The 22,851-nt window shown below is 43.4% G+C and overlaps 1 protein-coding gene and 2 non-coding genes across 3 annotated transcripts; 2 read left to right on the forward strand and 1 right to left on the reverse strand.

Annotated features, from left to right (window-relative positions):
- The first annotated feature begins 667 nt into the window (after positions 1–667).
- On the forward strand, positions 668–739 carry trnad-guc (transfer RNA aspartic acid (anticodon GUC)). Its single transcript has one exon. It is a non-coding gene; the product is annotated as a tRNA-Asp (tRNA).
- Positions 740–7,310: 6,571 nt separating this feature from the next.
- On the forward strand, positions 7,311–7,382 carry trnad-guc (transfer RNA aspartic acid (anticodon GUC)). Its single transcript has one exon. It is a non-coding gene; the product is annotated as a tRNA-Asp (tRNA).
- Positions 7,383–16,889: 9,507 nt separating this feature from the next.
- On the reverse strand, positions 16,890–22,659 carry LOC133549285 (uncharacterized). The gene is made up of 2 exons (XM_061894532.1): positions 22,373–22,659; positions 16,890–18,505 (listed from the first exon to the last, which is right to left on the reverse strand). Exons 1-2 carry the CDS (start codon positions 22,556–22,558, stop codon positions 17,426–17,428), a joined length of 1,266 nt encoding a protein of 421 aa, XP_061750516.1. The 5' UTR covers positions 22,559–22,659; the 3' UTR covers positions 16,890–17,425.
- Between the last annotated feature and the right edge of the window lie 192 nt (positions 22,660–22,851).

Here is a 22,851-nt window from a genome sequence, read left to right on the forward strand (position 1 = left end):
CGTGTCCCCTTAAATTCTCTAGTATCTCCGCCTGTCACGCGGAAGACCGGGGTTCGATTCCCCGACGGGGAGTTCTTTTCTGACTGTCTTACATACACAGAATAAATAATAAAAGATCATTTGTTAAGTTGTATTTCTTAAGGCAAAATTATAAGAAAAAACACAGACAATAAATATGTTTGAAAGAAACATGTGTCCTATTTACATATTCATGGGTTTAATCATATCCTCGTTAGTATAGTGGACAGTATCTCCGCCTATCACGCCGAAGACCGGGGTTCGATTCCCCGACGGGGAGTTCTTTTCTGACTGTCTTACATACACAGAATAATTAATAAAAGATAATTTCTTAAGTTGTATTTCTTAAGGTAAAATTATAAGAAAAAACACAGACTATAAATATGTTTAAAAGAAACCTCTGTCCTATTTACATGTTCATACACTTCATCACGTCCTCGTTAGTATAGTGGACAGTATCTCCGCCTGTCACGCGGACGATTCCCCGACGGGGAGTTCTTTTCTGACCGTCTTACATACACAGAATAAATAATAAAAGATCATTTGTTAAGTTGTATTCCTTAAGGCAAAATTATAAGAAAAAACACAGAATATAAATATGTTTAAAAGAAACATGTGTCCTATTTACATATTCATAAAGTTCATCATGTCCTCGTTAGTATAGTGGACAGTATCTCCGCCTGTCACGCGGAAGACCGGGGTTCGATTCCCCGACGGGGAGTTTTCTTATTTCCGTTAGTCTTGCATGTATAGACAAAATAAACAATCTTTGATCCTTTAAGTTTGACGCACTGTGACGACAAGAATTAATAAAAAGACCAGGATTTGGTGGCTTTGGCCACTTACAGGCCTACTGAAACCCACTACTACCGATCATCGCAGTCTGATAGTTTATACATCAATGATGAAATATTAACATTGCAACACATGCCAATATGGCCGGTTTAGTTTACTAAATTGCAATTTTAAATTTGGCGGGGAAGTATCATGCTAAAACGTCACGGTATGATGACGCGTGCGCGTGAAGTCACGCATTGTAGAGGACATTTTATTCCAGCACCGTCACAGCTATAAGTCGTCTCTTTTCATCGCATAATTCCACAGTATTCTTGACATTTGTATTGCTGAATTTTTTTGCAGTTTGTTCAATGAATAGTGGAGACGTCAAAGAAGAAAGCTGTAGGTGTATTGCGGCCGCCTTTAGCAACACAAACACAGCCGGTGTTTCATTGTTTACAGTCCCGAAAGATGACAGTGAAGCATTACTATGGAACAGAGCGGTCAAGCGAACACGGTTGGATTGGACCACACATACAAAGTACAGTGTATTATGCAGCGATCAATTCGAAAGATCTTGTTTTGAAGAGGGTCCCTTTTGAAGGGCAGAGATGGGCATCGCCACCACCCGTCGACTGGTGCTGAAGAAAGGTACGGGGCCGACCTTCAGGTTGTACAGGTACGACCATATAATCTCACTAAAACACTAGTAACACAATAAGCAGATAAGGGTTTTTCCAGAATTATCCTAGTATATTTGTTTAATAACATCTGAATCGCTCCCACTATATAGTCTTTTTTTTCCCCCAGTCCTTCACTCTCACATTCCTCATCCACAAATCTTTCATCCTCGCTCAAATTAATGGAAAAATCGTCGCTTTCTCGGTCCGAATCGCTCTCGCTGCTGGTGGCCATGATTGTAACCAATGTTCAGAGGTGAGGAGCTCCACAACCCATGACGTCACACCAGGGGCGTCACTAGACCTAATACTGTACTGGGGCACACCTGGGGCAAAAATTATTCATGTGAGCATGCAAAGCGCGCAAGCAAAAACATTTTTAGCACTTATTTATCATAAAAAATACATAAATAGTGCTTTAAACTATGAAATCATATCAGATTATGTTGTATGGATATTTGATGAACCACCTGAAATTAACTAATGCATTTGACCTACTTGTGCACTTTTTTTTACTCCAGACTTATAAACTGCTACTGGTAAAAGCAAAAATCTTTTTGAAATATATATTGCAGTAATCATCTGCAAATATAACATCTACAAAAGTAAAACAAAAAATAAAGCACTCCTACATCTCTGGGTTTTTTATATTATTTAATTTCCATTTATGGCAATGTGGCTAATCCTATTTCAGATACACAAAACTATAAAATATACACAAAACAATAAAGCCACAGTAGTAGAATAAATGAACAACTGTTGTGTGTCTGTTCAGGGAATCATTTTCTGAGAAGTAAACTGTAACGTCTCCTTTTCATTTTTGCAAAGTGGTCAATCACTCTGGACAGACATGGAAATATTACAGTAACTGTTATACAGTTGACCAGTGGTTCCCAACTGCTGGGTCGTGACATAAAAGTGGATTGTGTGTCATTTTCAGTGAGTCGCAGTCAGATGTGTGCATGAAAAAAAAAAGTTTAGGGGGAAAAAAAAACAATTGTGGCAACAAAAACAGATATTTTTAGCCATTTTTCTAGTCACTATTAGTGTGTATTTTAGCAAAAGGCAAACCGACTAACAAGTTGGAGGAGGACTCAGGACAGACATGGAAATATATTTTTTTAAAATCTAAATGGGGCAAAAAAACCCCGATATTTTCAGCCATCTTTCTGAAAACAAATACAGAAATGTTAATATTTTTCTGGAAACAAAACCAGATGCTTTAGCTGTAGCCATTTTTCTGGTGACAAAACAAGATTATTTTAGTCAAAGTCACACCGATTAACAGGACAAGTCTACTGTGCTATTTTTCTGTGAAATAAACTTGAATGATTTAAACATTTGGCTCACGACTTGATGATATGGAAAAATGTTTTTCTTCCTGAAGATAAACCATTTGAGAAGCACTCAACTCACACATGCTGACTCCAAATCATCATTGATGCAGAACCAGCAGACAATAACCAACATGATGTTTCATGTTCCCCGATGTCCCACTGGGTGTGAGTTTTCCTTGCCCTTATGTGGGCCTACCGAGGATGTCGTAGTGGTTTGTGTAGCCCTTTGAGACACTAGTGATTTAGGGCTTTATAAGTAAACATTGATTGATTGATTGATGTTCATTGGAAATTCCCCCGACAGCTCGTACAGCAAATGAATATGTTTGTCTTGATACAAGGAATAAAGTTAGCTAACTTAGCATCAACTTAAGACAATGATGTTGCCTAGCTAGCTAGGACTTCACTTACATCTCTCATTCCTGCTGCTTCTCTGCTGCGGGCGAATAACTTTCTGATATCCATCTAGGAGTTACAGTTTGAGTCAAATCAAAATCAAAATAATATAATTAACAAATTGTTGTTGGCTAACGTTACCTGCCTCACGCAGTGGTTCTCATCCTCTCTCCCTCTCTCTCTCTCAACTGAAGTCTCGATCCACACGTGAATAAATTACCATATTAATTAGCCATGTGCTCATTGTTAATGGAGTGAATACAGTAGCAATCAATTACCATACTAAGTAGTATGTGCGCTGTTGTCTATTTTATGTATGAATGAATGAATGAATGAATGAATGAATGGTTTATTTTGAGCCATGCAAACAAAACAAGAGAATGACATAAAATACAAAATAAATATATAAATACATTATTTCTACACCTACATTGAAAACATTACATGTGACTAATCTTGTTTGGGTCCCTATTAAAAGGTTCATTTGTTCAACCTCGGCCCGCGACTTTGTTCGGTTTTAAATTTTGTCCCACTCTGTATTAGAGTTTGACACCCCTGTTTTGCGGTGATACCAAAAATATGACTAATTTTACACGGAAGCCTCGTCATCCTCGTTAGTATATTGGACAGTATCTCCGCCTGTCACGCGGAAGACCGGGGTTCGATTCCCCGACGGGGAGTTCTTTCCTGAACGTCTTACAGAATAAATAATAAAAGATCATTTGTTAAGCTATACTTTTTAAGGCAAAATTATATTCGATTCCCCGACGGGGACTTCTGGGAGTTCTTTTCTGACCATCTTACAAAAACAGAATAAATAATAAAAGATCATTTGTTAAGTTGTAATTCTTAAGGCAAAATTATAAGAAAAAACAGACTATAAATATGTTTAAAAGAAACATGTGTCCTATTTACATATTCATAAAGTTCATCATGTCCTCGTTAGTATAGTGGACAGCAGAGGTGGGTAGAGTAGCCAGAAATTGTACTCAAGTAAGAGTACTGTTACTTTAGAGATTTATTACTCAAGTAAAAGTAAGAAGTAGTCACCCAAATATTTACTTGAGTAAAAGTAAAAAGTATGTTGGGAAAAAACTACTCAAGTACTGAGTAACTGATGAGTAACCTGTTTGTTTAATGATTACGGCAACAAATAATGCACAAAAACATAAAAATAGCAATGAGCAAATTCACAGCCAGGAGTATCTCTTAAGCAACTAAAACAATATTATATATTAAATAATAAAACTTTTTTTTTTCCAAGATGGCGCTGCTGTAGTGGCTGCTGTAGGCAGGAGCTCTGTGCTCTTGTGTTTCCCTCTTGTTTTCATGTGTTATTATATTTTTTTGCATTTTGGTCTGGGACCCTTTGGGACTGTGTGACAAGGGGTGGCACTTTCGTGACCTCTGTGGTGCTTTTTTTGTGGACTTCTGGATCTGCCTCCCGGGAGCCTTTTGGCCATGGAGACCAGCTGCAGGGTCTCTGCTACACCAGAGTCTGTTTGGAGGGACTGGAGGAGATGCGGATGAGGGTACAGGGCTGCGGAGCTAGCACTGAGCGCTGGGACGGAGAGGCTCCGCGGTGTCTTGACTGGGTGAGCAGGTGTCGGACACCTCAGTCACCTTGGACGTATCCTCGCTCATCCATGCGGACTGGACACTGGCCGAGAGTGGAGTCGGCTGTCTTGGTTGCTTTGTTGGATCTGCTTCTGTCTCTGGCCATGCTCCCTCCTCCCCAGCGGACGATGGCGTGGAACACCGCAGAGGCCACCACAGTGGATATGTTTCTTTTACTTTTTATTCATAGCTGTATTTAGAAGTGTCTGGTTGTATCTGCTGCTTTAATGTCTTTAATGTCCTCTGTCTTCTTTGATGTTTGATGTTTCTCTCTTACACACATGTAAGAGGGATGTGTACTATGGCTATGAGTTGTTTTTTTCCCTTGGCCTCAGTCTGCACCCCCACTCCAGGGCCTAGGCTAAGACCGATTTTTTATTTTTTTTATCTTATTTTAATCTTCTATCCCCCCCCCTCCCACACACACACACACTTGTTTACCTGTATGTCATCTTTTTTGTAAGGGGCGCTGGAAGCCGGCAGACCCGCCAGCGATCCTGTTCTGTCTCCCTGTAACCTGTAATGTTTGTCTGATCTTGAATGGGATTGTGCTGAAAATTGTAATTTTCCTGAAGGAACTCTCCTGACGGAATAAATAAAGTACTATCTAATCTAATCGAATCTAATTAAAATAAAATAAAAATTAAGGCAAATTGAGCCACGATAACTTAACAGCACCATAGGCTCAGTAGGCATTGATTGATTGATTGAAACTTGTATTAGTAGATTGCACAGTACAGTACATATTCCCTACAATTCACCACTAAATGGTAACACCCCAATAAGATTTTCAACGTTTATCAATTACTTAATAAATGACCAAGTCGAGGTGATCTACCTCATATATACATACACACATATCATATATATACATACCTTTATATATACAGTATATAATTTATATTTATTTATTTTGCCTTTTTTGTTCACATGTTAAATGTGTTTTAATGAATATACATGCATGTTTAACATATAGATTCCTATCTTTAATGAAGACAAAAATATAAGTTGGTGTATTACCTGACAGTAGTGCATATAACGTCCCGGTTTTCAAATGGAGGAGAAAAAAAGTTCTTCCTTCCTGTCTAATACCACATGAAAGTCGTTGGTTTTTGGCATCTTATTTGTCCAGCTTCCATATTCGTTTTTATACACTTTACAAGAAATACATTGGCGGCAAACTCCGTAGCTTGCTAGCTTGTTTGCTCTGGCTTTCGGAGACTCTTATTTTGTCAGCGCAGGCGCGATGGAGCGGCGCTTTTATTGTGAAGACAGGAACTGTGCGATCAGTCTTTAGGCTTAGGGTTGGATATACGGTTGAAATAAAAAGTGTCTTTTTTCGTTTACACTTTTGATTGATTCATTGATAGATTGAAACTTTTATTAGTAGATTGCACATTACAGTACATATTCCGTACAGTTGACCACTAAATGGTAACACTCCAATACGTTTTTCAACATGTCGGGTTCTACGTATGACGGTCACGTGACCACCTGGTTCTGTTTGATTGGTCCAACGTCACCAGTGACTGCATGTGATTGGTGAAACCCAGGCATGCATAGTTCCTACATTGAATGCCTGTCTGACAAAATCAAAACAAACAAAGCGTGCATTAACAGATCGATTAAAAAAAAGTAGTGAGTAGCGACCTGATTGCAGATAAATGGAGCGGAGTAAAAGTAGCGTTTCTTCTCTATAAATATACTCAAGTAAAAGTAAAAGTATGTTGCATAAAAACTACTCTTAGAAGTACAATTTATCCCAAAAGTTACTCAAGTAGATGTAACGGAGTAACTGTAGCGCTTTACTACCCACCTCTAGTGGACAGTATCTCCGCCTATCACGCGGAAGACCGGGATTCGATTCCCCGACGGGGAGTTCTTTTCTGACCGTCTTACATAAACAGAATAAATAATAAAATATAATTTGTTCAATTGTAATTCTTAAGGCAAAATTATAAGAAAAAACACAGACTATAAATATGTTTAAAAGAAACATGACTGCTATTTACATATTCGTACACTTCATCATATCCTCGTTAGTATAGTGGACAGTATCTCCGCCTGTCACGCGGTAGACCGGGGTTCGATTCCCTAACGGGGAGTTATTTTCTGAACGTCTTACATACACAGAATAAATAATAAAAGATCATTTGTTAAGTTGTATTTTTTAAGGCAAAATTATAAGAAAAAACACATACTATAGATATGTTTGAAAGAAACATGTGTCCTATTTACGCATTCGTAGAGTTCATCACGTCCTCGTTAGTATAGTGGACAGTATCTCCGCCTATCACGCGGAAGACCGGGGTTCGATTCCCTGACGGGAAGTTCTTTTCTGAACGTCTTACATAAACAGAATAAATAATAAAACATAATTTGTTAAGTTGTATCTCTTAAGGCAATATTATAAGAAACAACACATACTATAAATATGTTTAAAAGAAACATGTGTCCTATTTACATATTCATAAAGTTCATCATGTCCTCGTTAGTATAGTGGACAGTATCTCCGCCTGTCACGCGGAAGACCGGGGTTCGATTCCCCGACGGGGAGTCTTTTTATTTCCGTTAGTCTTGCATGTATAGACAAAATAAACAATCTTTGATCCTTTAAGTTTGACGCACTGTGACGACAAGAATTAATAAAAAGACCAGGATTTGGTGGCTTTGGCCACTTAAAGGCCTACTGAAACCCACTACTACCGATCATCGCAGTCTGATACTTTATATATCAATGATGAAATATTAACATTGCAACACATGCCAATACGGCCGGTTTAGTTTACTAAATTGCAATTTTAAATTTGGCGGGGAAGTATCATGCTAAAACGTCACGGTATGATGATGCGTGCGCGTGACGTCACGCATTGTAGAGGACATTTTATTCCAGCACCGTCACAACTATAAGTCGTCTCTTTTCATCGCATAATTCCACATTATTCTGGACATTTGTGTTGCTGAATTTTTTGCAGTTTGTTCAATGAATAGTGGAGACGTCAAAGAAGAACACGGTTGGATTGGACCACACATACAAATTACAGTGTATTATGCAGCGATCAATTCGAAAGATCTTGTTTTGAAGAGGGTCCTTTTCAAAGGGCAGAGATGGGCATCGCCACCACCCGTCGACTGGTGCTGAAGAAAGGTACGGGGCCGACCTTCAGGTTGTACAGGTACGACCATATAATCTCACTAAAACACTAGTAACACAATAAGCAGATAAGGGTTTTTCCAGAATTATCCTAGTATATTTGTTTAATAACATCTGAATCGCTCCCACTGTATAGTATTTTTTTTTTTTCCTAGTCCTTCACTCTCACTTTCCTCATCCACGAATCTTTCATCCTTGCTCAAATTAATGGAGAAATCGTCGCTTTCTCGGTCCGAATCGCTCTCGCTGCTGGTGGCCATGATTGTAAACAATGTTCAGATGTGAGGAGCTCCACTACCCGTGACGTCACACGCATATCGTCTGTTACTTCCGCTACAGGCAAGGCTTTTTTATCAGCACCAAAAGTTGCAAACTTTATCGTCGATGTTCTCTACTAAATCCTTTCAGCAAAAATATGGCAATATGGCGAAATGATCAAGTATGACACATAGAATGGACCTGCTATCCCCGTTTAAATAATAACATCTCATTTCAGTAGGCCTTTAAACAGAGCGCTGATATAAAAACGCTGTTTTGCAGCTTGCTTGAAGTTTAATTTCTTAAACCAAAAATATAAGCAAAAAAAAACCCCACTGAATATGTTTAACATAAACATGTCTCGTCTTTATTCTCTGCATTTGACCCATCACCCTTGATAACCCCTTGGGAGGTGAGGGGAGCAGTGGGCAGCAGCGGTGGCCACGCCCGGGAATCATTTTTGGGGATTCAAACCCCAATTCCAACCCTTAATGCTGAGTGCCAAGCAGGGAGGTAATGGGTCCCATTTTTATATTCTCTGGTATGACTTGGCCGGGGTTTGAACTCCCAACCTACCGATCTCAGGGCGGACACTCCATCCATCCATCCATTTTTCAATTCGGGGGCGCTGGAGCCTATCTCAGCTACAATCGGGCGGAAGGCGGTGTACACCCTGGACAAGTCGCCACCTCATCACAGGGCAGGGGCGGACACTCTAACCACTAAATACAAGTGCAGCCTTGGAATTTATGAAAGTAAGGCCTACATTTTCTAATTGGCTTAATGGTTTATTATGAGCAATCAAATCCTGGAGAATGATTAAGAGTACAAAAGCCCTTATATTGATATCTTTGTTGAAACAATTTAAAGTTTTTTATTATTATTTATTAATATTCAATACTGTATTTGATTTTGTTTTCTTTCCTTTTTGTTGAAAGTGCCTCGACTCTTGTGTGAATTACAAGTGTATGTTTGTTGTTCAATAAAAATAAATAAATAAATATAAATAAATAAACTACTTCGGCTTTGCAAAACAATTTTGCGTTGCTCTGATTGGCTTTCCTGCTTGTCAATCACGGCTGGACCTGCCCACTGCGCGTGCCCACACACGAGCGCGAACACAACGATTGAGGAAAAGATAGAGTGGCTGCCGTGCTGCTACTTACCAGGTGAGTGACACCACACATCCCACCAAAACATCCCTTTTGAAACTTGCCTCTTTTCTCTGTGCGGCAGCTCAGAAAGATGTAATCTTAGATAGTTTGAACACAGAAGTGGGGGAAACTTAAACGGTTGGCAACCGGAAGTAGGCGGTTCACATAGGTCGGGGGTCGGCTCTCTCCATATGACAAATGGAAAAACACATATTTTGTTTTAATATGGTTTCTGTAGGACAAGAATGACACAAACATCCCTAATTGTTATAAAGCACACTGTTGTTTATATTAAACATGCTTCACTGATTCCAGTATTTGGTGAGCGCCGTTTTGTCCTACTAATTTTGGCGGTCCTTGAACTCACCGTAGTTTGTTTACATCAGGGGTCACCAACGCGGTGCCCGCGGGCACCAGGTAGCCCGTAAGGACCAGATGAGTCGCCCGCTGGCCTGTTCTAAAAATAGCTCAAATATCAGCACTTACCAGTGAGCTGCCTCTATTTTTTAAATTGGATTAATTTACTAGCAAGCTGGTCTCGCTTTGCTCGACATTTTTAATTCAAAGAGAGACAAAACTCAAATAGAATTTGAAAATCCAAGAAAATATTTTAAAGACCTTGTCTTCACTTGTTTAAATAAATTAATTTAGTTTTTACTTTGCTTCTTATAATTTTCAGAAAGATAATTTTAGAGAAAAATTTACAACCTTAAAAATGATTTTGGGATTTTTAAACACATGTACCTTTTAAATTCCTTCCTCTTCTTTCCTGACAATTTAAATCAATGTTCAAGCAAATCTTTTTTATTGTAAAGAATAATAAATACATTTTAATTCAATTCTTCATTTTAGCTTCTGTTTTTTCGACGAAATATATTTGTGAACTATTTCGTCAAATGTATTATGATTAAAATAAAAATAAAAATGTTCGGGAAAATCTGTAGAATCAAATTTAAATCTTATTTCATTCATCGCTACGGCCAGACCTGGTCTTCTGGTCAGAGGCCTGCAAGACGGTTCTTCTGGTCGAGCTCACTGTCCCATGGGAGGGAGGGTTGGAGGCTGCTTATGAGCGGAAGAGAGCCAAGTACTCTGACCTGGCAGCAGACTGCAGGGAGGCTGGCTGGAAAGCCATCATCTGCCCTGTGGAAGTGGGGTGTAGGGACTTCGTTGGTTCCTCAACTGCCCGCCTTCTCCGAGACATTGGATGCACAGGAGCGGGGCATCGGAAAGCCATGAAAGAGCTGGCGGAGGAGGCGGACAAAGGCAGCTTCTGGCTGTGGCTAAGGAGGAACAATAAGAGTTGGGGTGCAAACAACTAGGGCATCAGCAGGGGGTGGCAGAGAGACATCCCTGCCATCGCTCCGCCACTATGAGACGTTCTGGGGTTAAAGGAGCGAAACGTTAATGAATGGTGGTCCCCATCTGATGACCCATTTATGCCCACAGAGGTGTTCAGTGGGGTGTCACAGCACACCTGTCAAAGGCACTGGAGGAGGTGTGTCAGGCAGCAATGCCTAGCAGGAATTCCATCACCTGTATCTTCATATTTCAATCTGGAAGCATCCAGTGACTACTGTGAAAGGGCAGTTGGCATCCAGGGAAGTCTGGAAGACAACCAGGAAAGACTGGATGATTGCAGGAAAGTCTGCACTGGGAGTGGAAGGTTAGTTACCTCACCCACTAGTCCTGTAAAAGGGACACCCTAAACTTACTACGAAGACAAATAAGGAAAAACAACCCGATGGCCCTACGAGAGGCGGGGTGGAAGAAAGGCCAAATCAGACGGATTTCTTGGTAACGACTGGAACGGACACCGACAAAGAGTATAGGATCATGAGAAGATGCAGGTGTGGGTGGGAGAAGGTGACCACCTTCAGAGGTTTGCGTATCCATCAGGGAAGGAAAAAGTGCAAAGAGGGACGCCATCAGCAAAATTGCACTGCAACCGCAGGTCAGACAAGAGGAACCCAAAGCCAGGTGGCAAACCACAGTGCTGAGGGATCCACCGTTGCTGAGGAAAGGCAGGCGGAGGACACAGGAGGGCCCTTGGTGGACACCAATGCCTCTGAGAGTGGCACTGACGAAGACGCACACAGAACACAAAGCAACCCCAACAACCAGGAGCAAAGCCAGAGAACAGAGAGGAAAGAACCTGGAAGGAGGCAGCTGGTCAAATGGCCTAAAGCAAACGAAGTTGCGGTCTGGCAGAAGCTGGACAAGGATATCAGCCTTATCCTGGAGCACTCATTGCGTGGCCAGGTAGAAACCAAGCTGAACCGCATTGGAGACATCCTGTACGACGAATGCAGAGGCAGATTTGGAGTAGCTGCTGAAAAGCGAAAACCTGGCCCAAGGCAGAAAAGAAGGAGAGAGAGAGAAATCGAGCAGTTGGTGAAGAGGCGGCGTCAACTCCGGAACCAGTGGAGGAAGGCAAGCAAGGAGGAGAAGGAGGGCCTGAAGCCACTGTGGGATGAGGTGAGGAAAGATCTTGCCAGCCTACGGAGGGCTGAGCGCATTCGCATACGCAGAAGGCGGAAGGAGAAAGAGAGGAGCAACTTCTTCAAAAATCCCTTCAAGAATGCCAGACAGCTGTTAGAGGACAAGAGACGCGGAAAGCTGGTTATTACCAAACCTGAGCTGAAAAATTACTTCAAGGAACAGTACAGTGACCCAGTAAAGTCAACTCCGCTGGGATCCCCTGGTTATGTTCCTCGCCCAGCTCCCCCAGCCTTCCTCTTTAATGCTGCCCTCTCCAAACTCAGCGAGGTGGCAGATGTTGTCCGGAAAGCAAGAGCTGCCTCAGTCCCAGGCCCCAATGGAATACCATACAAGCTGTACAAGTACTGCCCAGGGGTCCTGAAACATCTCTGGAACCTGCTGAGAGTGGCCTGGAAAAAACAAGGCATCCCTTCAGAATGGCAAAGAGCAGTTACAGTTTTCATCCCAAAGGAGCAGAACTCCAGTACGATCAGCCAGCTCAGGAGCATCTCCCTCCTAAATGTCGAGGGAAATATTTTCTTCTCCATCCTGGCCAAGAGGTTGATCAGCTACCTCACAAGCAACGGGTACATTGACACCAGCTGCCAGAAGGCAGGCGTGCCAGGCTTCCCAGGCTGTGTGGAACACTCTGCAGTAATATGGGAGCAGATCCAAAGGGCGAAGAGAGAGAGAGGTGACCTGCATGTCGTGTGGTTGGACCTTGCCAACGCATACGGGTCTGTCCCCCACCATCTCATCGAGTTTGCCCTGGACTACTTCCATGTACCAGTCTCCATCAGAGCCCTGGTAGCCAAGTATTTTGGAGACCTCCAGTTGTGCTGCACTCATCAGGACTTCACAACAGGCTGGCAACAGCTGCAAGTAGGCATCGCCATGGGATGTTCAATCTCGCCCATCCTGTTCGTTGCAGTCTTCGAGATCATCCTCATAGGGGCTAGGAAGATGGTCGGAGGAGTGAAACTGCCTTCCGGAAAGAGGCTACCAGCAGTGAGAGGCTACGTGGATGATATCACCAACATACTTCAGACAGCAGCATGTACAACAAGACTGCTGTAGAGGATCGACGAGCTTGTGGGCTGGGCGAGGATGAAGATCAAACCCTCCAAATCACGTAGTCTGTCGATCAGGAAAAGAGTCAGAAGTGACAACACCATCTTTGTCGCAGGTGGTGAGAACATCCCATTGCTGGCAGATCAACCTCTTCGTAGCCTGGGTCGCACCTACACAGCAGAGCTCTCTGACAGGCAGATGGGGGAGACGGTGAGGAAGCAGCTTGCAGATGGCATGGCCAAGATCAACCAAAGCCAACTCCCTGGGAAGTACAAGCTATGGTGTTACCAGTTCATTCTGTACCCAAGGGTGATGTGGCCACTGAAGATGAGCGAAATCCCCTCCTCAGTGGTAAGCAAGATGGATGGACTGGCAAACTTGTTCATCAGAAAGTGGCTGGGACTACTAAGGTGCCTCTCAGACGTAGGCCTCTTTGGTAGGAACTCGCTTCAACTACCACTGCGATCCATCCGCCTGGGATACAAGCAAGAGAAGGCTCGGCTGGTGCTGGAGCTGAGGGAATCCACTGACCAGCTGGTGAGAGCAGCGGGCACCCAGATAAGAACAGGGAGAAAGTGTAAAGCCCAAGAAGAGGTCGACACGGTAATCTGCAGGCTGAAGGACCGTGAAGTGGTCGGCAGAGTTCAGGAAGGCAGAGCAGGCCTTGGTAGTGGCAAGGCTCCCTTGTTCTGGTCAAAAGCTTCCAAAAAAGACCGGAGAGCCATGGTGGTGGCAAGAACTGAGCAGGAACGCCTAAACATCAAAGCGGTGTCCCAGGGCCAGCAAGGTCATTGGACATCGTGGGAATGTCTCACAGACAGGTCGATGTCCTGGTCTGACCTGTGGAAGATCCCCCAAGCCAGGCTCAGCTTCCTGATCAGAGCAACGTACGACACCTTGCCTTGTCCCCAAAACCTCCACCAATGGTTTGGTGCCGAGGAGACCTGTCCCCTCTGCAACACCATCAATGCAAACCTCCAGCACATCCTGTCAGGCTGCATGACAGCGTTATCGCAAGGCCGCTATAGATGGCGACACGACCAAGTCTTGAGGAAGCTGGCAGAGGTGTCAGAGACCTGCAGAAAGGAGGCGAATAGCAGACCTTCCGTTCCAGCCAAACATCGGATCCAGTTCGCAAGGGCTGGAGAGGGTGCCAAACCCCCCCACCAGAGATCTACAGCGAGACTTCTCTCACCAGGAAATGAGTGGAGCATGAGGGTTGACCTGGGGAAGCAGCTCCAGTTCCCCAGGGAGATCGTCGAAACATCGCTACAGCCAGACCTGGTCTTCTGGTCAGAGGCTTGCAAGACGGTTCTTCTGGTCGAGCTCACTGTCCCATGGGAGGGAGGGTTGGAGGCTGCTTATGAGCGGAAGCGAGCCAAGTACTCTGACCTGGCAGCAGAGTGCAGGGAGGCTGGCTGGAAAGCCATCATCTGCCCTGTGGAAGTGGGGTGTAGGGGCTTCGTTGGTTCCTCAACTGCCCGCCTTCTCCGAGACATTGGATGCACAGGAGCGGGGCATCGGAAAGCCATGAAAGAGCTGGCGGAGGAGGCGGACAAAGGCAGCTTCTGGAGCGGGGCATCGGAAAGCCATGAAAGAGCTGGCGGAGGAGGCGGACAAAGGCAGCTTCTGGCTGTGGCTAAGGAGGAACAATAAGAGTTGGGGTCCAAACAACTAGGGCGTCAGCAGGGGGTGGCAGAGAGACATCCCTGCCATCGCTCCGCCACCATGAGACGTTCTGGGGTTAAAGGAGCGAAACGTTAATGAATGGTGGTCCCCAGCTGATGACCCATTTATGCCCACAGAGGTGTTCAGTGGGGTGTCACAGCACACCTGTCAAAGGCACTGGAGGAGGTGCGTCAGGCAGCAATGCCCAGCAGGAATTCCATCACCTGTATCTTCATATATATTTTTTGAATTTCTTTTAAAATTTTTGTTTTGGAAAATCTAGAAGAAATAATGATTTGTCTTAGTTAGAATCATAGCTTGGTCCAATTTGTTATATATTCCAACAAAGTGCAGATTGGATTTTAACGTATTTAAAACATGTCATCAAAATTCTACAATTAATCTTAATGAGGAAAATCGTAAAGTTTGTATAGTGAAGCAAACTTCTCCATAAGAAAACAATGTAAATATGAATAATGGGTTCTGGCTTTGACGAAAGTCCATATTTTAGTGAAAGTGTGTATACTTAGAGAACACAATATAAAGTGATATACAGTACTGCATATCAAACAAACATAAACAAGGGTGTAATGGATCAACTTTCTCTTTATTAACGAGCCAAAACAACAACGACAAGCCAAACTGTCCTGTATGTTCGGCACTGCTCTGCCAACACGCACACACACACACACAGCCGTCCCTTTGGTGCCCTCACAAACAATCACAAATCACAAAAATCAGTACCTGGAACAACCATTAAAATCCACTTACATTACCATCGGCGGAGGAATAGCTGACGAGAAAGGAGCAGAGAGAGGGAGGGATCAGGGGGAAGGTCCGTGTGCACCTTGACAGACACACCACTGAACGAGAGGTAGTCTTCACCGCCGCTCTGAAATAATACTTCTTTGGCGTATTTTTTCAGAAATGTCAAAACTCATCACAATTAGGTACAAAGCCTGCTTGTAAATTCTTGAAATTCTTCAAATGTACTCCTTTGAAATAGTCTTGTTTTTTTTTTGTTTTTTTTAAACTTCACAGCAATTCCCTTTGTCTTTCGACGCTGGTCTGTTGTCTTTTTGGGACTCATGAGTTAGCAAAGTAGACAAAACACAGAGATGACACGCACGCTGAAGCGCTGAGAAGCGACTAGTACTGTACTGAGCAGCAAGCCACGTGGAGGGCTCTGTCATGCCAAATGTCTTCCCCCCCTACAAAAACCTTCCCCCCGGAAGACATTTGGCGCGACAGCCCCTCTAATGCCTGAAGGACCCCAATGAGGGCGTAATAATACCAAGTTATATGACTCTTAACGGTTACAGCAGCAAAATTAGCGAAGCAAAAATAGCTTGAAAGGTTAGCATGCTGAAATGCTAATATTTTTTCCTCACCGTTATTTTTTACCAATGACAATCAGCCAATTATAATGCTTTTAAAACAGGCAGCTGTGTGGGCTGCTTTAAGCAAGTTATATGACTCTTAAGGGTTACAGCTGCAAAATTAGCGAAGCAAAAATAGCTTGAAAGATTAGCATGCTGGAATGTTAATATTTTTTCCTCACCGTTATTTTTTACCAATGACAATCAGCCAATAACAATGCTTTTAAAACAGGCAGCTGTGTGGGCTGCTTTAAGCAAGTTATATGACTCTTAAGGGTTACAGCTGCAAAATTAGCGAAGCAAAAATAGCTCGAAAGGTTAGCATGTTGGAATGCTAATATTTTATCCTCACCGTTATTTTTCACCAACGACAATCAGTCAATTATAATGCTTTTAAAACAGGCAGCTGTGTGGGCTGCTTTAAGCAAGTTATATGACTCTTAAGGGTTACAGCTGCCAAATTAGCGAAGCAAAAATAGCTTGAAAGGTTAGCATGCTGGAATGCTAATATTTTTTCCTCACCGTTATTTTTCACCAATGACAATCAGCCAATTATAATGCTTTTAAAACAGGCAGCTGTGTGGGCTGCTTTAAGGTCCTTCCACCCTCATTGGGGTCCTTCAGGCATTAGAGGGGCTGTCACGCCAAATGTCTGCCGGGGGGAAGGTTTTTGTAGGGGGAAGAAATTTGGCGTGACAGCTCCGCCTCCCCAAAACTGCTGGGCCCTGCTTTTTGCCTCCAGGCGTGACAGGAAATGAACGAATGAATCGTTCGTAAAACCGAGACATGATTTGCACACAGAGGCGTAAATAGAAAAGTTGGCAAATAGAGACGTTTCGTAAATCGAGGTTCTACTAAATGTTGTTTTTCAACCATTGAAAACAATATCACAGCAGGAGCACAGCATTAAATGTTTTAGTTCCAAAAAATACGTTCCCGTGGCAAAAAAGGGCACTAGAAGACAAAAGCACATTATCTTATTTTTGAAAACAAAAACAACCCCAAGCCCGCGTTGATGTTGAGTCAGTAATCTGTCGGACATTTTGTGCGTTGTTTTGCTGACAAAATTACTATAAACTGGCTCTCAGGAGGTTACGTAATCCCCGGGTTCTTAACCTTCAATAAGTATATCTAACCTACTTACAGTTTGACAGGATAAACCTTGTCAAATTATTTTTAAGAATGTGTTCATCACAAAGATTATCATCAAAGCTTAAGTCAGGTTAATTAGAAGATTTAATACTAATTAAATATACTTTAAAAGAAAAGAACAATAAAAACTGATGACTAATACATTCACATACAATTAAGCAATGCTAAATTAAATCAATTCTAACTAAATAATAATGCAGAAACATAGATTTGGACCCCGGCCCTATGGTTAAAACCACTGACGTAATCCAACAATGTTTGTTGTTTTTAAAGTGACGCGTTGCTAAAAAAGCGCATCAGAGCAACACGTACGTTCTCGCCTTCTTCCTCGTCGTCGCTTGCCGCCGTTCGCGCAGGAGCGGGCGCGGGCCACGTGAGCATCCCATTCCTGGCAGTACTCCTCCTCGCGGCGCTCGCACAGGTTGTGCAGCGCGCAGCAAGTCAAGACCATGGACTTCACCACTTCGATGTCGCTGTCGTTGCGCTTGGTCAGGCAACGCCACCTGCCTCGCAGTCGGGAGAAGGCGCCGGTAGCCATCGTTTGCGCCTTGCACACCTTCTCGTTGTACGTCTGCTGCGCCGCCGTCAGCTGCCCATCGTCGTCGGGGAACGGCTTCAGGAGCCAACTCTTTGACGGGTAGGCGCCGTCTCCCAGGATGTAGTAGCCCGCGGACACGCCGGCGACGTTCCTGGCGCATGGCGGGGAAAAGGTCCCTTGCTCGGCCACCTGCCACAAGGACGACATCCTCAGTGCTTCCTCCTCGTCCAAACTCCCCGCCGTGCCGACGCAAGCACTCCAAAACCGCCCTCGTCCGTCCACGACGCCTTGGAGGATGATGGAATGCCAGCCTGCCTCGTTGACGTAGTCGCCGTGCCTCTCCGTAGGAGCTATGATTGGAATGTGGGCGGCGTCGATGGCGCCGATGCACTGCGGAAGCCCCCAACTCTGTTTCACGCCGGCCGCCATTTCTCGGAGCTCGTCCGCGTTGGGGAAGCGGATCTGCTCCGGTAGCAACAGCGCGCACGCGGCCGAGCAGAATTCCCGCACGCAGCGGCATACCGTCGTCTTGCTGACGCCAAAAAGATGGCTGATGCTCTTGAACTCGCTGTTTGTGGCCAGCTTCCACAGAGCGATGGCCACTCTCTTCTTCACGGGGACGCACACACGGAAGTTGGTGTCCCGCTTCTGCATGGCGGGATGCAGCTCGGCACAGATGTGGAGGAAGGTCTCTTCCGACATCCTGAAGTGTTGCACCCACTCCGTGCGCGTAAAGCCCGGCACCACCTGGTCCCACCACTCGTTGGAGCGACGGACAGCCCAGATGCTCGGTCTGCGGCGGCTCTTTAGCAGCATCGACAGCATCTGGAAGACAACAAACATACCGCGACAATTAATCGAGCCATTTGATTAGAATTTTTTAAAAATGTATATCTGGTTTGCTTAGAGCTGAGGTGTCCAAACCACGGCTCACGGGCCAAATGCGGACCACCGGCATCTTCAATTTGGCCCGCAAGACAACAGAATCTTTGGGCACCTCACGATTTGATTATGATTACAATTCAGGTCCTGTGAATCGATTAAAATTAGATTATTGATGCATCTTTAATTTATGTATATTAATCCAGTTTCGGGCAGCACAGTGGAAGAGGGGTTAATGCGTCTGCCTCACAATACTAAGGTCCTGAGTAGTCCTGGGTTCAATCCCGGGCTCGGGATCTTTCTGTGTGGAGTTTGCATGTCCTCCCCGTGACTGCGTGGGTTCCCTCCGGGTACTCCGGCTTCCTCCCACTTCCAAAGCCTAGTGGTGGTTCACATCCATCACAGATAGAGCTATTTATATTTTTGGGCAGAATTATAGTGTTCCCAACATTAAAAGGATAAAGCTATTGTTTGCAAATTTGGTAAATAAATAACCAGAAAATTTATATTTTGTTCTTTTCTTACTCTACCGAAAATTAACCGAACCATTAGGGCTGGGCGATATATCGATATACTCGATATATCGATATACTCGGTATATCGCGAGTTTGTCTCCGTGCGATATAGAAATGACTATATCGTGATATTCGAGTATACGTTCTCACGCAGTTGCTTTTAGCTGCTGGCATTACACTACAGGCTCTTTGTGTTCTTTGTTGTCTCTCCTTCTCACAGAGTGTAAGCGCACCTTTATACATACGTCACATACTGTCACGTCATACGTCACATACGTATACACCCTCGCGGAGCAGAGAGGTAGCATCATGGGTAACGTTGCCTGTGATGCGAGCGGAGCCGTGCAAGTGGTAATACGAGAGAGAGGTGTGAATCTGGTAACAAATGAAGGAAGAATTAATTCCCAAGAAAAACAGCCGGTAATCCATTGTCTGGCGGTGGTTTGGCTTTAAGTGGGAATATGTTGAATAGACAACCGTAATTTGTCAAGTGCAGGGTTTCTCACACATTCGTTTATTTGTGGCGGCCCGCCACGAAAGAATTAAGGCCGCTACAAAAAAAAACAAAAAAAACCCAACATTTTTTATTTATTTATTTTTCCGGCTTTTGACTCGTTCACCCGCTAACAAAAGCAATGGGACTCTGTCTGTGAATGGAGCTTGTAGTTACATATTATATAAATATTATATAAATAGGGCTTTACGGTGGCAGAGGGGTTAGTGCGTCTGCCTCACAATACGAAGTTCCTGCAGTCCTGGGTTCAAATCCAGGCTCGGGATCTTTCTGTGTGGAGTTTGCATGTTCTCCCCGTGAATGCGTGGGTTCCCTCCGGGTACTCCGGCTTCCTCCCACTTCCAAAGACATGCACCTGGGGATAGGTTGATTGGCAACACTAAATTGGCCCTAGTGTTTGAATGTGAGTATGAATGTTGTCTGTCTATCTGTGTTGGCTCTGCGATGAGGTGGCGACTTGTCCAGGGTGTACCCCGCCTTCCGCCCGATTGTAGCTGAGATAGGCGCCAGCGCCCCCCCCCCGCGACCCCAAAAGGGAATAAGCGGTAGAAAATGGATGGATGGATGGATTATATAAATATGTATATAAATATGTAAATAAAGTGTTGTAATTATATTCCAACTCCGCGTTCTTCTTCGTCTGCCCCACCCTCCCGCCCGACCACAACACCGCAAATAGATGCCTGACCTGTGGGAAACACTGAAGTGTGGTGCTAAAGCGTTGCTACAGAAACTAGCATTAATGCTAATATGTAGCATCATTTGAAAAGTCACCTGCTAGAGAATGAAGAGTGCTTACTCCGCATTTCAACATCTCCATTCGATGCCACACACCCAAAAAATCATGCACAAAAGTGCACTTTATTTGTTTCAAACTATTGTTGTGGCGTTCTGTACAAAAAGTGCACTTTAATTTAGTTTTGTTTTGATATGTCATCTTAGCTTGTTTTAAAATGTCTCTGACAATCTTGCACTTTCTGTGCCACTGCTTAAAAACTGTTTAATAAATACAGTTTTGGTCAATTGACTTAGTTGTGATTTCCTTCTCTGGATGAAAGTTTAAAATTAGCATATATTAATGCAGTATGAACAAGAATGTTTTAATGTAGACAAATAGAATCATCATACTGCTGAGATGATATGTATCAAGTGTTCATTGAAGGCTAAGGCAAAATATCGAGATATATATCGTGTGTCGCAATATGGTCTAAAAATATTGAGATATTTAAAAAATGCCATATCGCCCAGCCCTACGAACCGTGACCTCTAACCGAGGTATGTACCGAACCGAGATTTTCGGTTTGGGGGTCTGGGTCCCTTCCAAGGTTTCTCATTGTCATCCCATTGGGTTGAGTTTTTTCTTGCCCTGATGTGGGATCTGAGACACTCGTGATTTAGGACTATATAAGTAAACATTGATTGATTGATGAAGTAAATGTTTATTTATCTATCTGTATATGGCAATTAAAGGCCTACTGAAACCCACTACTACCAACCACGCAGTCTGATAGTTTTTATATATCAAATATAAAATATTAACATTGCAACACATGCCAATACGGCCGGTTTAGTTTACTAAATTACAATTTTAAATTATCCGCAGAGTTTCCTGTTGAAAACGTTGCGGAATGATGATGCGTACGATGACGCGTGTTTGTGAAGTTATTGGTCGTAGGGGACATTTTAGCCCAGCACCAATTACAGCTAAAAGTCGTCTCTTTTCATCGCGCAATTACACAGTATTCTGGACATATGTGTTGCTAAATCTTTTGCAATTTGTTCAATTTATAATGGAGACGTCAAATAAGAATGCTGTTGGTGGAAAGCGGTGGATTGCAGCTGCCTTTAGCACCGAAACACAGCCGGTGTTTCTTTGTTTGTTGTGAAGCTTTAACACAGAGCGGTCAAGCGAACATGTTTCTCTACGCAAAGCAGCAAGTTTTTGGATGGGAAAATTGTGATATTAAGGCGGCTCTTACCGGAGACTTGAGTGGATTACGCGACCTCATCCTGCATCAAAAAGGCAGCTGTGATCTTGACTCCTCAGCTTCTCTCAGAGACACTGGCGTTCACCGCAGCCATCCGACTTTCAGGTATGACTTTATAACCTCACTAAAATACTATTAATACAATACGCAGATAAGGGATTTTCCAGAATTATCCTAGCTAATGTGTCTAATTACATCTGAAACGCTTCCACTGCCGCCGCCTGGAGCCGTTGCCTTTTCTTTTTTTCTTTTTAGTGCTTCACTCTAACTTTCCTCATCCACAAATCTTTCATCCATCCATCCATTTTCTACCGCTTATTCCCTTTCGGGGTCGCGGGGGGCGCTGGCGCCTATCTCAGTTACAATCTTTCATCCTAGCTCAAATTAATGGGGAAATCGTCGCTTTCTCGGTCCGAATTGCTCTTACTGCTGGTGGCTCACATTATAAACAATGTGAGGATGTGAGGAGCCCCCACACCGGTGACGTCACGCGCACAATGTCTGCTACTTCCGGTACAGGCAAGACTTTATTATTAGCGACCAAAAGCTGCAAACTTTATCGTGGATGTTCTCTACTAAATCCTTTCAGCAAAAATATGGCAATATCGCGAAATGATCAAGTTTGACACATAGAATGGACCTGCTATCCCTGTTTAAATATGAAAATCTCATATCAGTAGGCCTTTAATACACTGTTTCCTCTCACGCCCCCCTCCAATGTTTAGTATGGTAAATACCATTATTGAATACTAGTATTTAACACGATTTATTAAAAAAAAAAAAGTTAGCCCACCCTTTTCCGCCGCGTTCTTTTCCTTGTAAATGTTTCTTCCTCCATCAATTCCAAAAGTCTCCTCATTTTCACCGCAGTGTTCATCCTCGCGGCCTGCAGTTGACTCTCGAACAAAGCTTGTCTTCTTCTGGTAATATGAAGCCACATGGCTAAAAGAAATAATACCACATGGTGGACATCCTCCATTGTTGGCGTTTTTTTTTTTTTTTTTTACTTCACTTCTCTGGCCTGCTTATTACCTTGTTATTGTTATTATGGCGCGACGCAGCCTGTCGCACCGTTATGACGTCGCTGAAGTTGCCACACGTACGATACTATTTGTCATATTTGTATTATAATTTCTAAAACTGCGCTTTACTATACGTTATACAAGGTAAATGGTAATGTTTTACTTGACCACATGGTTCCAAGTAGAGGCAAGTCGGGAATGTACCATTAAATTCCCTCAAAACGTGATCATTTAAAGCTTACGGTACACT

This window comes from Nerophis ophidion, linkage group LG03 (assembly GCF_033978795.1).
Source record: "Nerophis ophidion isolate RoL-2023_Sa linkage group LG03, RoL_Noph_v1.0, whole genome shotgun sequence".
NCBI classification, from domain to species: Eukaryota; Metazoa; Chordata; class Actinopteri; order Syngnathiformes; family Syngnathidae; genus Nerophis; species Nerophis ophidion.

Excerpts from the sequence above, each read along its gene's own strand:
- LOC133549285 (XM_061894532.1), bottom strand. The coding sequence starts at position 22,558 with ATGGAGGATGTCCACCATGTGGTATTATTTCTTTTAGCCATGTGGCTT. Across the intron at positions 18,506-22,372 it reads AAAGAACGCGGCGGAAAAGG|ATGCTGTCGATGCTGCTAAA; the intron begins GTGGGCTAACTT and ends GTTGTCTTCCAG.